Source organism: Danio rerio, chromosome 13 (genome assembly GCF_049306965.1).
Source record: "Danio rerio strain Tuebingen ecotype United States chromosome 13, GRCz12tu, whole genome shotgun sequence".
Classification (NCBI taxonomy): domain Eukaryota; kingdom Metazoa; phylum Chordata; class Actinopteri; order Cypriniformes; family Danionidae; genus Danio; species Danio rerio.
In genome coordinates, this window is record NC_133188.1 from 18,426,017 (window position 1) to 18,440,888 (window position 14,872).

A 14,872-nucleotide genomic window follows, 5' to 3' on the forward strand; every position below is an offset into this window, starting at 1 on the left:
AATGTTTTATGTAATGAAAAACATTGTGAACTGTATCTATAAGTACATCTATTTATGCATTGATAAGTGATTTTAATTAATATATTTTTTATTAGTTAATATAACTTTAATAATAAGTGCTACATAACATTCAACGTATTAAACGTTTTTTGAACATGTGAGCAGGCCCAATAAAAGAAACTGAAATGAAATATGTGAGCACAGGGGGCAGTTGAAGGGAATTGTGTGTATGTGTGTTTCTCATTGGAGTGTTTTATTGGTTATTTTGTGGTTGTGTTTAAACCTTCAGACTCAGCACATCGAGGACTGGCCCCCTGCTCTGCAGTAACAGCCGTCATGAAGAACCCTGTTTACATGGTGCGCAGTCACAGAGTTCACACTAACAACTGCCCTACTGTCGTCAGCCAGATCAATCAGCAGCACACGCACCCCAGGTACCACAGTTCCCACTGAGATAACCAGCACTTCACACACATGCAAACTCAAACATATACTTCACTTCCTTTCTAGACTGTACCTTTATTACAGTGGAGAAGTAGACTTGACACATCCTTATCTGCTCCTTTATAAAACTGTGAGCCTGTTTTACAGAAACATGCAACAGAGATTATACATATTATTATGTACTAGCCATTCATTTACCAAAATAAGAAATATTTTGACATTTACATTTTTTACATTTTGGATCAAGTCTTTATTTCAACAGTGATTTGTTAAAATTTTAATTTATTTTAGAAAGAATCGAGTATTTATCAATTCTTGTCTCACCTCAATCACTCAGTTGCCCTGAGATTGTGTTTAAAGAAATGCAATATTTTTACTCAAACATGCTTTTATTGAATATGTTGTACAAATAGCTTTTCAATATTCCTTTTTTTTAAACACAACAAACAAACAAAACCCGTCGTACACATATACAAGGCATCCGGAAAGTATTCATAACGCTTCACTTTTTTCACATTTTTTTATGTTACAGCCTTATTCAAAAATAGTTTAAATTTATTTATTTCCTCAAAGTTCAATACACAATACCCCATAATGACAATGTGAAAATAGATTTTATTTTTTTAGATTGTTGCAAATTTATTAAAAATAAAAAACCTGAAAAATCACATGTACATAAGTTTTTACTACCTTTGCTGTGAAGCTCTTAATTGAACTCAGGTACGTTCTGTTTCCATTGCTCATTCTTGAGATGTTTCAGCAGCTCAATTGGAGTTCACCTGTGGTAAATTCAATTGATTGGGTATGATTTGAAAAGGCATACACCTGTCTATATAAGGTTCCAGGGTTGATAGTGCATGTCAAAGCACAAACCAAGCATGAAGGCAAAGGAATTGTCAGTAGACCTCCGTGACAGGATTGTCTCGAGGCACAAGGCTGGGAAAGGTTACAGAAAAATTTCTGCTGCTCAGAAAGTTCCAATGAGCACAGTGGCCTCTATCATCCATAAGTGGAAGATGTTTAGAAGGACTCTTCCTAGAGCTGGCCGGCAATCTAAGCTGAGTGATCAGGGGAGAAGGGTCTTAGTCAGGGTGGAGATCAATACCCCGATGGTCACTCTGTCTGAGCTCCAGCGTTCTCTGGAGAGAGGAGAACCTTACAGAAGGACCACCATCTGTGCAGCAATCCACCAATCAGCCCTGTATGGCCAGTCACTTCCCGTCTGGAAAGATGAATGCTGCAATGTACAGAGACATCCTAAATGAAAACCTGCCTCGGAGTACTCCTGACCTCAGACTGGGGCGACGGTTCATCTTCCAGCTGGACAATGACCCAAAGCACACCACCAAAATGTTTTTGAAGGGCCCATCCAGAGCCCAGACCTAAATCCATTTGAACATTTCTGGAGAGATCTGAAAATGGCTGTACACCTTCACTTCCCACCCAACCTGATAGAGCTTGAGAGGTACAGCAAAGATGAATGGGCAAAAATTCCCAAAGACAGTTGTGCCAAGCTTGTGGCATCATATTCAAAAGGACTGGATGCTGTAATTGCTGTCAAAGGTGCATCAACAAAGTATTGAGCAAAGGCTGTGAATACTTCTGTACATGTGATTTTTCAGGTTTTTTTATTTTTAATAAATTTGTAACAATTTAAAAAATATATTTTTTCACATTGTCATTATGGGGTATTGTGTATAGAATTTTGAAACAAATAAATGAATTTTATCCATTCTAGATAAAGGCTGTAAAATAAAAAAAATGCAGAAAAATGTAAGCGCTATAAATACTTTCTGGATGCACTGTACATTTAGATTCCATAAAAATATATAAATATTAAAATAAAATAAAACTAATAATAATAATAAAAAGTAAAACATATTTTACTCGTATATAAAAGTAAAGAAAAAATCAATTAATTAAAAAAATAAAAAGGATAGATTTTACTCTTCTAAAAGAACAGAAGGGTCCATCTTCTTTATGTGATCTAAAACAGGTTGCCAACTGAGAAATTTTTCTTTTTATTTGAGCAATACTAACCTTCTTGCTAAAAGCGTAGAAAAGGCAATCACATTTATATTACTTTTATTAAAACATAAGGACTGTGGTTTAATAGCAGATATTCAAATTATGGCCTCAGGTTCTATTGAAATGCAATATTTTTTAAAAATGAAATTAAAACTTCAGTAGGTTATGGCTAGACCCACACAGAATCTGCAGGCCCTGAAATCTGCTGATTGTTTAGCCCGTCATTAAGTTTTTTATTTACTTGTAAAAACTGAAAAAATAAAAATACATACATACATAAGTAATATTATTGAATAATATGCAAACGTTCATGATTTATGTACAATAAAGTATTTAAATGAACCAATTAAATGGTTCTAATTGGATTTGCATTGTAAACCTTAAATAAAAAGGAATGTAAAATATTAATTTATTTTTATTTAATGTATTAAGTTTTAGTTATTATACTCTCAAATTCATTCCGCACAAATCTGCAGATTTTTTTTTTTTTTTTACAAACTTCTGCAGAAATGGCTAAATTGTTTGTAGATTCTGTCTATGGCAAGTAGCTGTTCATATTCATTCACTCAACTGATTTGTTTAAACGTTTGATGCAATCAAGAACGAAATAAGTGATCATAAATATGCATGGGTGGGGCAGCTCGGTGGCTCTGCGCAGTACTCGGCTGTCAGTTGACATTTCTGTGTGGAGTTTGCATTTCCCCACGTGTTTGCGTGGGTTTCCTCCACAAGTGCTAAGACATGTGGTATAGACGAATTGGGTAGGCTAAATTGTCCAGAGTGTATATGTGTGAATGGATGTTTCACAGAGATGGGTTGCGGCTGGAAGGGCATTCATTGCATATGAACGTGATGGATAAGTTGGCGGTTCATTCCGCTGTGGCGACCCCAGATTAATAAAGGGACTAAGCCGAAAAGAAAATGAATGAATGAACAACAGAACTGTCACTATTGTAGCTGAAATTACACATATACAATCTGGAATACAGCAGTCTTTGTGATTGAATGTTGATTAAAATCTCCCAAAATTTACAATTTTGTCCTTATTGACTCTCCCTTCAGTTGTACACAATATTTTTTTTTTTGTAGATGCAAAGATATTTTGAAAATGTTGGAATTATGTAGCCATTAACGTCTATAGAATTCTTTTGCTTTCCATGGATGTTAATAGCTACCAGTTTACAACATTCTGTAAGTTATCTGTGTTCAAAGGGGAAAAAAGCTAATACATAAGGTTTGCAACCACATAATGGCAAGCACTTTTTTGGGCGAACCATAACTTTATTTACAGTTGAAGTCAGAATTAAAAATAATAATAATCCCCACCCCCACCCCCTCCTTTTCATGTTTAATGGAAATATTTTTTTCAACTCATTTCTAAACATAATAGTTTTAATAACTCATTTCTAATAACAGATTTTTTTTTTACTTTGCCATGATGACAGTAAATAATATTTTACTAGATATTTTTCAAGATAAAAAGATATCCAGCTTAAAGTGACATTTAAAGTCTTAACTTTTTTAATTAGGTTAACTAGGCGAATTAAGTTAATTAGGCAAGTCATTGTTATATGATGGTTTGTTCTGTAGGCAATTGAAAAAAAATATTGCTTAACTGGGGTAATAATATATATATATTTTTTAAATAAAACTGCTAAAAATTCCTTGCTCTGTTAAAAAGATCGCTGGGGAAATATTTGAAAAAATCAACAAAACAAAAAATCACAGAATTCGCTAATAATTTTATATTCAACAGAATATCATACTATAAAAAATTTTGCGCTAAAAGTTTCTGTGGGCTGCCTTTCCTGAGCAGTTCCACTTATTTGTTTTGATTTCTCCACTTGATTCTATTCCAAAGTTTAATGAGCATAAGTGTGGTTTATAAGTGTGTCATACTAAGTGCAAACTAGCAGTTACAGGTGATAAACAGGCTAGTTATTCATTTTCTCACCCCATGATCATGAGTGTTTACTGATTCAGTGTGCTCAGTTTCTTCTCTCCATCTTAGTCCTCAGCATCAAGGACAACTGAGTCTGGACCTAAGCCAGAAACGCTCCACGGACTATTCTGAGTCGTCCCGTAGCAGCCGGGCCTCACACGGCACCAACTCCCTGCCGTCCAGTGCAAGACTCGGTCAGTTTTCTTTAATAATACATGTTGTTGTCTGTTTACTCCACGCACCAAACTTTCATATAAGTGTATTTTTATTTTGGTCTATATCTTCTCCCTTTTGCTTTCTGAAGGTTCATCAAACAACTTGCAGTATCGCACTGAAAGGATTAAGATTCCCTCCACACCGCGATATCCTCGCTCTATTCTGGGGTCAGACAGAGGTGAGTCTACTTTCATAAATAAAGGATTTCCGAATTCATGTGATATAAAGTGGAGATCAGAATTTGGTGAATTTACACTTCTAATTTGATTTGTTCAAATATCAAACATTTTTAGTTTTAGCTCATCAAACTGTGTTCTACAACAATTCCAAAGCCCCTTTGACAAAAATAACTGTTTTGTGAAAAACATAATCAAAAATTAAATACAGCAATAAGTATATGCATGGGGACTTTTAATTTTGAATAAGCCAGCTCAGGTGCTTCTGGTGAACAGTTACGCATTATAAACTCATCACATTTATAATCTGGTTTGTTTTAAAATCAGTGATCTTCACTGCCTTAACGAGATACAGAATTTAGTGGGTTTTACACCAGGCATGGAGCACTGCATTAAATTCCATTAAGTTTCATTGCATGTAATTAAAATATGGAAATGAATTTTTTACCACAGTATTTTTTCAATGCATTTTCTGCGCTAATGTTCTGCTATATGGAGGCAATAATATGCCAAAACAATCTAAATTTGAATGAGATGTAATTGAATTAATTGAATTACATGAATTTGGTTCACTGAAGCATGTATATTACACGTATATTTACTACTGAAAATAGCTGACCCCCAATAGTCAGTTTGAAGAAGAATTGTGCCTTCCGTATGCACATACACCAGTACGCAGCTCTGTAACTGACCAAAATGCTTGGTTTGTCTTTACGGTGATCGTGTACTTTTCCCTGTTGATGACCCCTGATTTACTTTTTGCGCTGAATCTGAGTTTCTGGTTTGGATTTTTAGAATATTGAAATTTATGTTCTGAATTTCTTCACCTTAAAAACTTGAACCTGTATTTTTACAAAATAGATATCTACAGTCTAGGAATTCAGAACACACAAAAACACATTTGAAAATATGTCTAAAAAACTGACTTATGAAATTTAAGACGACTGAATTTTTACGTCCAATATTCAAGTTATGAAATGTAAAATGAACTCTAACATCGTTTAATTTCAGCACATCTAGTCTCTGACAGACATCATTACTTTCACTTTTTCACTGTCAGTATATCTATTATACATGCATTCCAGCCTGTTTTGTTTATGCAGTATTTCTTTGACTAGTGAATCATTGTACCAAGGCACACTTGCCATAGTATTCTCCTGCTAAAAAAAAAAACATCCTCCACACAGTGACCTTTTATCCTTTCACTTATTTACATACTTTGGGTTCAGTCTTGTCTTAGTTTGATGACAAACGTGTTTCCTATTAGACCCAAAAGAAATAAACTCATTTTCCCAACTAAAGTGGAATTTAGACCAGTTCTCTTTCCACACAATGTTCTTTTCACCAATAGTGGTCCAGATTTTCTGATTGGAATCCTGTTAGTAGAACTTACTAACTACAACCCCAAATCAGGAAAAGTTGGGACAGTATGACTGTAAAAAAACAAATCACTGAAAAAAGTGATTTTTAAATCTACTTTGACTTGTATTTCATTGCAGACAGTACAACAAATATCATGTAATGTTTTCCTCATGATTTCTTTTTTAAATAAACATGTATTTCAATGTTGGTTCTTGCAACACATTTAAAAACAAGTTGGAAAAATAAAGCATTTACCATTGAAAATACCTTTAGGGACTGAAAACACCAAGTAATGAAGTGTTTCAGGTGTAATTTTTCCCATTCTTTCTGCAAATAAGTCTTATGGTCGGCATCTTTGTTGTCGCATTTTGTGCTTCAAAATGTGTCACACATTTTCTATTGAAGACAGGTTGGGACTGCAGGCATGCCAGTCAAGTACCTGCATTCTCTTCATCTGCAACCAGGACACTGTAATGTTCGCAGAATATAGTTTTGCATTGTCTTGTTGAAATGTGCATGGATGTCCCAGGAAAAAAAGGCAGCATTTTTTACTCTAAAATTTCTATGTATGTTTTACCATGAAAAGTATTGTAATACTTGACAAAGGTTTTCCAAAGCAGTCTTGAGCCCATGTGGTGATATCGCTTATAGATGAATGATGATTCTTTATGCAGTGCTGCCTGATGTATCAGAGATCACGTATGTTCAGCTGAGGCTGGCGCCTTTGTTCTTTACGCACTGAAATTCCTCCAGATTCATTGAGTCTTTTAATGATGTTATGCACAGTTGAAGGTGAAATATCCAAATGTCTTCCTATCTTTCTTCGAGGAACATTGTTTTTAAACATTTCAATAATTTTCTCACATCTTTGTTGGCAAACTGGCATTCCTCAGCCCATTTTTGTTCCTAAAGGACTAAACCTTCCTCGGATGCTGCTTTCGTATCATATTGAAATCATATCTACAATCACCTGTTGATATCACCTGTTTCAAATCTCATCGTTGCTTCTGTGCCAACTTTTTTTTGAAATGTGTTGCAAGAGCCAAAATTGGAATACGTGTTTATTTTGGAAACAAAACAACATAAACGCATTAAATAATTTTTGTTGTATTGTTAAATTTAGAAATCATAATTTACTTTTTTATTTGCATTTTTCATACTGTCACATCTTTTTTCTGATTTGGGGTTGTAATAGGACCAATCAGTATCCTTAAAATTTGGGAAATTGTAGGTCTAATTTTGGACACTGCTGTATGTTGGTATACAGGTATGCTCTGTTTGCATACTCTGTACAAAAACAAACACTTTACATTGTGCGTTAAATTGGTATGTTATTATCTGGGTGTTTTTCTTCTCTGCATCAGGTAGAACTGTAAATAACCACTAGCAGTAGCAATATGGAAAAGGAAATTTAATTAAATGTCAGAGCAAGCTAAATCAAGTAAACCATGTCAAGTAGAGAATACTTTGCACAAGCAAGCCTGACATTTGTGTACCCTGAAATATTGGAAGCCTGAATAAATAACCACAGGCAAAGAGTTTGCACTTACAAGTGCCCATATAAAAGAGATTTTATAATTGTACTAATGGTGAATTACACACAAAACTTACAATTACTAAGAAAGTCAAATATAGACTAAGTAGTGAAGAAACGTGTCCATTATCCTGAAGTTTCAATTCATACATGGACAAATCAAATTCTTAATTCTTAATTTAATGTTTGTTTTTTGATGGTTTTTGCCAACTGAAATAAGCATTTATTTATTTTTTTCTGAAAATGTTTACACACAGCTCAGCATAAATGAGTACACAACCATCACAGATCTCTCTTTTTAATTAGATTAGTCAGAACCAAAGCTGAAACTGGAACTAATCTAACAAAAACTCCAAATGTATAATCTTAATATTTAATTTTTTATCTAACAAAAAGTTTGAATATTAGTACACCAAAATTAATAGGTTGCGGAAAATTCTAAAATAAAATTTTAGCAAACAAGAACAATGAAGAGAAAGATAAATTTATGACATTTAATGATATTTTTGTTGTTTGTAAAACATTTTATTGCAATTACTCATTTAAATTTAAATGTATTATCTTTCTATTCCTAAAGATGTTAGGTCATCAAACTTCTTTTTAATGGATATACTCATTTAATAAAGCTGTTTTGTTTAAATGCATCGAAAATATTGCCTAAATTCACAGATAAATTATTACACTATTCAAAGGAGGATTTACTTATTTAAGCTGAACAGTGTATATATGAAACATATTTCTTATTTTATATATACACTAATGCTTAAGGACGTTTTTTTGTTCTTACAGTCTTGGATATGTTTTGGATATTTTTTGAGCACTGTCATAAAAACACTCATGCATACAAATTTCTCAATTTGGCCTGCAGACTACAAAAAAAGGCCAAAAAATTAACAAGAATGTACAAAAAACTTTTTGACAATTGTTAAAATTCAGAAATGGTACTTTTATCTGTTGTCGAAGGGACATTTTTGTCCTACAGGTCAAGATTATAGATTTATGAAAGGAAATAAGGGTGACTTCTTTTTTTCTTGTTTGCTTGCTTCCTTTCTTCCCTGCTTCCTTTCTTCCTGGCTTTTTTGCTTGTTTGCAAAAATTAATGCTGTTTGCTTTAACATAGCCAAATTGATTACAAATATGCAATTTCTCAGTGTACGCATACAGTATTAAATAAACTCTGATATTTCTACTAACACACCTACACAATTAGATTATTAATAATGAAATTTTAAAAATTAACAAGAATGTGCCAAAAAAAAAAGAAAAAAAAGATTCAGAAATGATACTTGTTTAAATGCTACTTTGATTATATATTTCAGTTTTAACTGGTGTCACAGGTGATATTACGTCCTATTGGTCAAGATTCTAGATTTATGTAAGCAAATGCAGATCTTGCTTTCTTCCTTGATTTCTTCCTTTCTTGCCAAAATTATTGTTGTTTGCATTAACATGATTACAAATATGTAAAAGGCAAAAATGTCCATCAGGATACACAAAGGTAAACATTACATACCAATTAGCCATGCTCAAATATTGAGAATTACATTTATTTATATTACAGTAGGCAAAAAATTTAATGTAAGATTGTCACTCTAGTACAAATGCTGACAGTCGTTTCTCCATGTTGTTCATCAGGGTCCCTGTCTCATTCAGAATGCAGCAGTCCCAGTCTCATTACTCCCCCTCTTTCTCCTCTCAATCTGGAGACGTCTTCGTTTGCCTCCAGCCAGTCTCAGGGCTCCATCTCCACCCTGCCCAGGATCTCCGTCAGCCCCGTACCCACAGAAGAGCGCAGAAAAGACAGGTAAATACCCACTGCCTCAGGCCAGTCCTGCTGCGCCCCTTCATCGGGTTGCCAGGCAACAGCTCGCTCTCAAGCCCTTTTATCTGACTCCAATAATTGGACCGCATGTGAATATAGAATAATGTATGTTGAAGCATCAGACGTTCATATTGGCACGGTCAGGACTCATTTTAATCAGCACCGTTATATAAAACTCAAATTTACATAGCAAACTAGGCCATTCATTCCAGTTGTTCCTATGTGTTTATTATAATTCTACTCTACATATTTGTCTTCCTCCAAGAGTGTTCCTTTGTGTGTGTGTGTGTGTGTGTGTGTGTGTCTCTTTCTCTTTTTCACAATCTGTTTTTCTCCTCTCTTCTTTGCTCCTGTGAATCTTTCAGATCTCTTTACCGTAACAGATCCTTTCTGAGAATCCCTCTGGCTGCTAGGCCTAAGTTCTGCTCTCTCAGAAGCTTGAGGTTTGTTCCCTGCCAGTTACGCACAGGGAATGCCTGACAAACGTACTTGTTTGCTCCAAGTGGTTGGCTGTGGAAATCCCTGCTTCTCTGTTTTTTGTTAGTTTAGAACCCAGGCTGTGTCTAAGTGGTGCTATCTTAAGTAGATTTGCCACATTACTGAAGAAAAATTTGATAGTAAAACGGCAGTTCTGTGCTGGTTAGACAACTAGTTAAGGCATTTCAAAGAATGGTTTTAAAATTGTTGTTTTTGGGAGTCTCTTTTTATTTTATTCTAACATTTAGTTCTCTCAGAAATGAAAATTGTCCTCATTTACTCACTCTCATGTTATTCCAAATATAATTTTTAATATAATATATATAATATAATTTATTATACAAATAATAAAAATGAAGGTGTTTCTAAGTAATGTTTTTTTCTGTTGCTCCATTGTAAGTGCAAGTTGCAAAAAGTTACAAAAACATCCATATGAATAATGTGGCTTAATTCAAATCTTCTTAAGAGACATGATAGCTAAATAGAGATTTCAGTCACTTCATTAAAGTACCCACAATTTTTTTTACTTTTTCTTGTACTGTTGTGTGTTGAATCTGTATCTTTCCAAGCTCTGCAACAATGTATTTTATAATATCCTTGTTTTAACAGACACTGTCAATCTGCCATTGCTGGCAGCTAGCTCTTCAACTCTCACAAGGTCACCCACTGAAGTGAAGCAGGGCTGCATCCAGACAGTACCTCCATAGAGGCCGCTTGGTAGTGGGGTTAGTGAGACCAGCAGGGGCACTCAACCTGTGTGGGTTTTAATGTCCTAGTATACTGCTCAGTGAGCGCTGTCTTTTCGATGAGACGTTAAACCGAGGTCCTGACTCTCTGTGGTTGTGAAAAATCCCAGGATGACCTACGAAAAACCTCAGCATCCTGGCCAAATTTTCCGCCTGGCCCCTGTCCATCATGGCTTCATCACTTCACTTCATGTCTCCTCTCCACCAATCAGCTAGTGTGTGGTGTGCAGTTTGGCACAATATGGCTGCCGTCGTGTCTTCCAGGTAGATACTGCACTGCTGGTGGATGAGGAGATTTCCCACAAAAATAAGTAAATGTGTGGAATTGGTATAATTATTATTATTTCTTCTCAGCTCAAATCCTCAGAAGAGCCCTGCTATCTTCAACAGACCTGTACTGTCTATTCTCCATTCTTTCTATTTTATTTGTGTTCTGTACATTCATGCGCAATTGCCCCAATCTTGCTGCAGACCCTATTTATGTGACTCTACTCTGCCTTTGCTTTCACATTGACCCTGAGGAAGCCTTGAAAAAGACCTGATCAGGTCCTGGAAGTTGAAACACGACTTACTAGCTTCAGGCGCGACAGTGGAAATGGGGCTATTGTTATTACTGGGACCCCACTTTTTGTATGCAGTATGAGTTGATCTGAGCTTTGTGACAGGGCACGCTGTCTTGCTGGAAGTACCATGAGATAGTAGGGCTGCACAATCGAAGAAAATTGTGTACAGATTTTGTCCGTGAAGCCAGTTCTGTAATCAGCAGTAAATCTCCAGCATGTGCTTTCAGATAGAGCAGCATTTACTAAATCATTCAGCACTTTTAGTTCACTGACAAGTAAGGGTGTCACGATCCTCCAAATCCTTGATTCGATTACATTTTTGATTCTAAAGTCACGATTCGATTCAATTTTCGATTATGTATAATTAATTAATTAATTAATGACGAATTAATTATTAGTAGCCTAGCGTTTAAACTACCTGACTGCCATGGTCTTTTTTTTCCCATAAACAAATCATACAGTAAACGAATAAAGGTAAGTTACACACATAATTACAACCTGTCAATCACTTTTTTCTGCGGGACTCGTGAATAGGCAGTGATCTGTGTCGTTATAATGGCGTCGGTAAAAAAGGTGCACAACCAACAGAAACCAGCCAACAGTATCTGAGGTGTTAGCTAAAATGACTAAGTACTTGTGTGAAAGTAAAAGATGGAAGCAGTCTACTGACTCGATGACTGCATTTATCCGCTGTCTCGAGCGCATGACAATGTGTGTCCGTCTGTGTCTGTGTGTGAATGAGTGTGTGTGGTCACGTGATGTGCGTTTTCAGCGGTAGTGAGGAAGGAGGGCTGCTCAGAAATGCTACACGCCAGTGTGGATGTGGATCGTTGTCGTTCTAAAATGCCATTTAAAAACACAGACATATTAATACGTAATACGTACATAGCAGAGCTTGCAAACTGTGTTTTTTTTTTTTCAACACGAACGTTGTCAACATAACTAACTGGAAATCCAAAATGCTTACACACCAGCGACTTAATTGAAAGAGGAGAGGATTTAAGCTCTGTCGACGGGTCTCCTGCGTCTGCAATTTAACAAGCACTTCAACAAGCATGTTTTTTCCCGCTTGGCAAGCCAAGCTAACATGACATGGGGGCGTGGCAGCGTCGACGATTCTATTTTTTGATTCGATAATCGAAGTTGAGCAAAAATTTCGATCGATTTCAATTAAAAATCGAAATCGTGACACCCCTACTGACAAGCTATGCAGAACTGCCTTCATAATGAAGTCAACTTTATTGGGTAATTCTAGAATTGAAAATAGTCAATGAAAGCAGTTAAATCTTTTGAAACCGCTATAGGGATTTTCTTCTATTTCCTTTCAGTTGATCAGCCCTATTAGATAGGTACACTGTGGTCATAACAGTGGACATCATTAGTAACAGCACTCATGTAAGCTGTAGTGTTAAACGCATACTCCACTGGTACAAAGGTGCCCAAAGTGTGGCATGTAAAAATATTGCTAATACAAGACAGGATGAATTTATGCTTTCATTCTTGTTTATGCCAGATGTTGGAACAGAAACCAAGACCAGGGAACTTTTTTCCAATTCATCCATGTGAATTAAAGCCTTAAATGGTGTTAGACTATAGAAAACTTGTATAGTTTGAATGTGGAAAAGTGTAATGGTCAACATGGCAGCTCTGGCAAACACAGCCCTGGCTTCTAATAAAAGACCATTTTTTGTCAATTGTTATAGGTTAATCTCATAATCTTGTTCCCTTCTAGTGCAACAAAAAAGCAATCTTTTGCAGAAATGCAGAATCTTTACAAATGAAATTGAAGAGACAGTTGTTGTTAAATTTTACTAGCAATTTCAGATTTTAAATTTAATCATACGCTTTGCAAACAGCTTTGGAGAATTTGTTTGAAGAATAGCACTGTATTATTGCAGTATCACTGGCTGTGTATTTATTAATGACAGTACCTTGTCCTTTCCCTAGCTAGTTGCATTTACAATTGATGATTCACTGTTAGCCAATAGCATTCAGTAGCAAGCTTAGCTCCATCTTTTTTGTAGCATGCTGTTCTGCAAGTTACCCTTACGAAAGGTCACAAAAAAGTTGTATGAAATGGTTTGCTATTTTGGTTCTTTTGACCATGGAAACAAATATAAATGTGTCCCGTAATGTACTTACCTAACTGTAATGCTCAGTGGAAACAAGCCATAAATCAGAATGTATGTGCCCTAATAATTTTATTTGTTAAAAAATGATAATGTCTATTCAAAAAGTTTAAAGATTTTGGTCAATGGGTGTTCAGTCTCCTAGTTTCATAACAAAAACCTTCATTTTAGTTTCGAAGGTAAATGAAAGTCATATATGTTATGAAGGACTTGAGGCTGAATAAATAATGAAGGAATATAATTTTTTTTTTGCAAATTATCTATTTAATGCAGCTAGATGGAAGGGATCATGTTTATAAATCTCTGTCAACATTTTCCAATGAAGTGGAGTTTAATTGGTGTAATTGGAAGATTTTTTTTTAACCTGCTGATTTTAATTGACTTTTTGATTAACCTGCTCAGCGAGAGATTCCTCATGAATGTTAAATCTGTACAGCAGGTTTAGATGTTCTTGCAGTAAAAGAGCACTTAAGTGATTACGATTCTGAAGTGGAGAGACATTTTTGATTTGCATGTTTGGCTGCTCTCATCCTGAAAAGATCCAGATTTTCTCAATCAAAGTTAAACCTGCTATAAGAAATTATCAGGTATCTTAAAAATATGAAACAAACCTGTCTTTAGCCCTCTTTTGATACAAATAAATAAATTTTTTGGATACTAAATACATTTTTTGGATCCCTTTCTAGAAATGAAAAGTAATTAACTCATTCAACCTGTTATGTAAATAATAAATATTTGGTTTATATGTTAATCTATACAATTATGTTTTTCAAAATGTATACTTCGCAACTCAAGGCCAATTAACTCTTTACTAAGCCACACGAAAACTGCCATAGACCAATTGTGGCTTAGCAACAATAAATAGGCACGAGAGGTCTGTCAAGCTTTTGAGGGAGGGAAACAACCCAATGCATTGTGCATATAGATTGTGCAAATCTGATACCCTGGTATCCTAAAAGTTTGGACAGGGTGGTGGATTTTCTTTTCTTTTCCAAAACCTAAAACCCAAGAGGAGAAATGCCAGGTGTGGATCAAGCCATGTTGGGGGCCGTAAAGGCTGCACAATTCAGTCAAATTTCCATCAGTTTCAAGCTAGGAATATTTGGATTACAGTGCATCTGGATAGTATTTATACTGTAGCATTTCACTTTTTCCACATTTTTTAAGTTAAGCTTAGCTTTATTCCAAAATTGATTCTATTCATTTATTTTTTTCAAAATTCTACACGCAATACCCCATAAATGACAATGTGAAAAAAGATTTTTTGAAATTGTTGCAAATTTATTAAAATAAAAAAAGCTGTAAAATCACATGTACATAAGAATTTCCAGCCTTTGCCGTGAAGCTCTAATTTCAGCTCAGGTACATTCTGTTTCCTCTGATCATTCCTGAGATGTTACAACAGCTTAATAAGAGCTCAGCTATGGTTAATT

At 35.1% G+C, this 14,872-nt stretch overlaps 1 protein-coding gene across 9 annotated transcripts in view; it reads left to right on the plus strand.

Annotated features, from left to right (window-relative positions):
- Nucleotides 1-14,872, plus strand: part of dlg5a (discs, large homolog 5a (Drosophila)) — a 155,221-nt gene that overhangs the window by 101,948 nt on the left and 38,401 nt on the right. For 4 of the 9 annotated variants that reach the window (XM_068212910.2, XM_068212912.2, XM_068212911.2 and 1 more), the window contains exons 18-22: nucleotides 290-434; nucleotides 4,484-4,608; nucleotides 4,719-4,808; nucleotides 9,338-9,506; nucleotides 9,890-9,967. In XM_068212910.2, the coding sequence (XP_068069011.1) occupies nucleotides 290-434; nucleotides 4,484-4,608; nucleotides 4,719-4,808; nucleotides 9,338-9,506; nucleotides 9,890-9,967 (607 nt within the window). The remainder of the gene's footprint in view (nucleotides 1-289; nucleotides 435-4,483; nucleotides 4,609-4,718; nucleotides 4,809-9,337; nucleotides 9,507-9,889; nucleotides 9,968-14,872) is intronic. The other 5 variants (XM_005156681.6, XM_073919876.1, XM_073919874.1 and 2 more) reach the window with 2 other exon arrangements.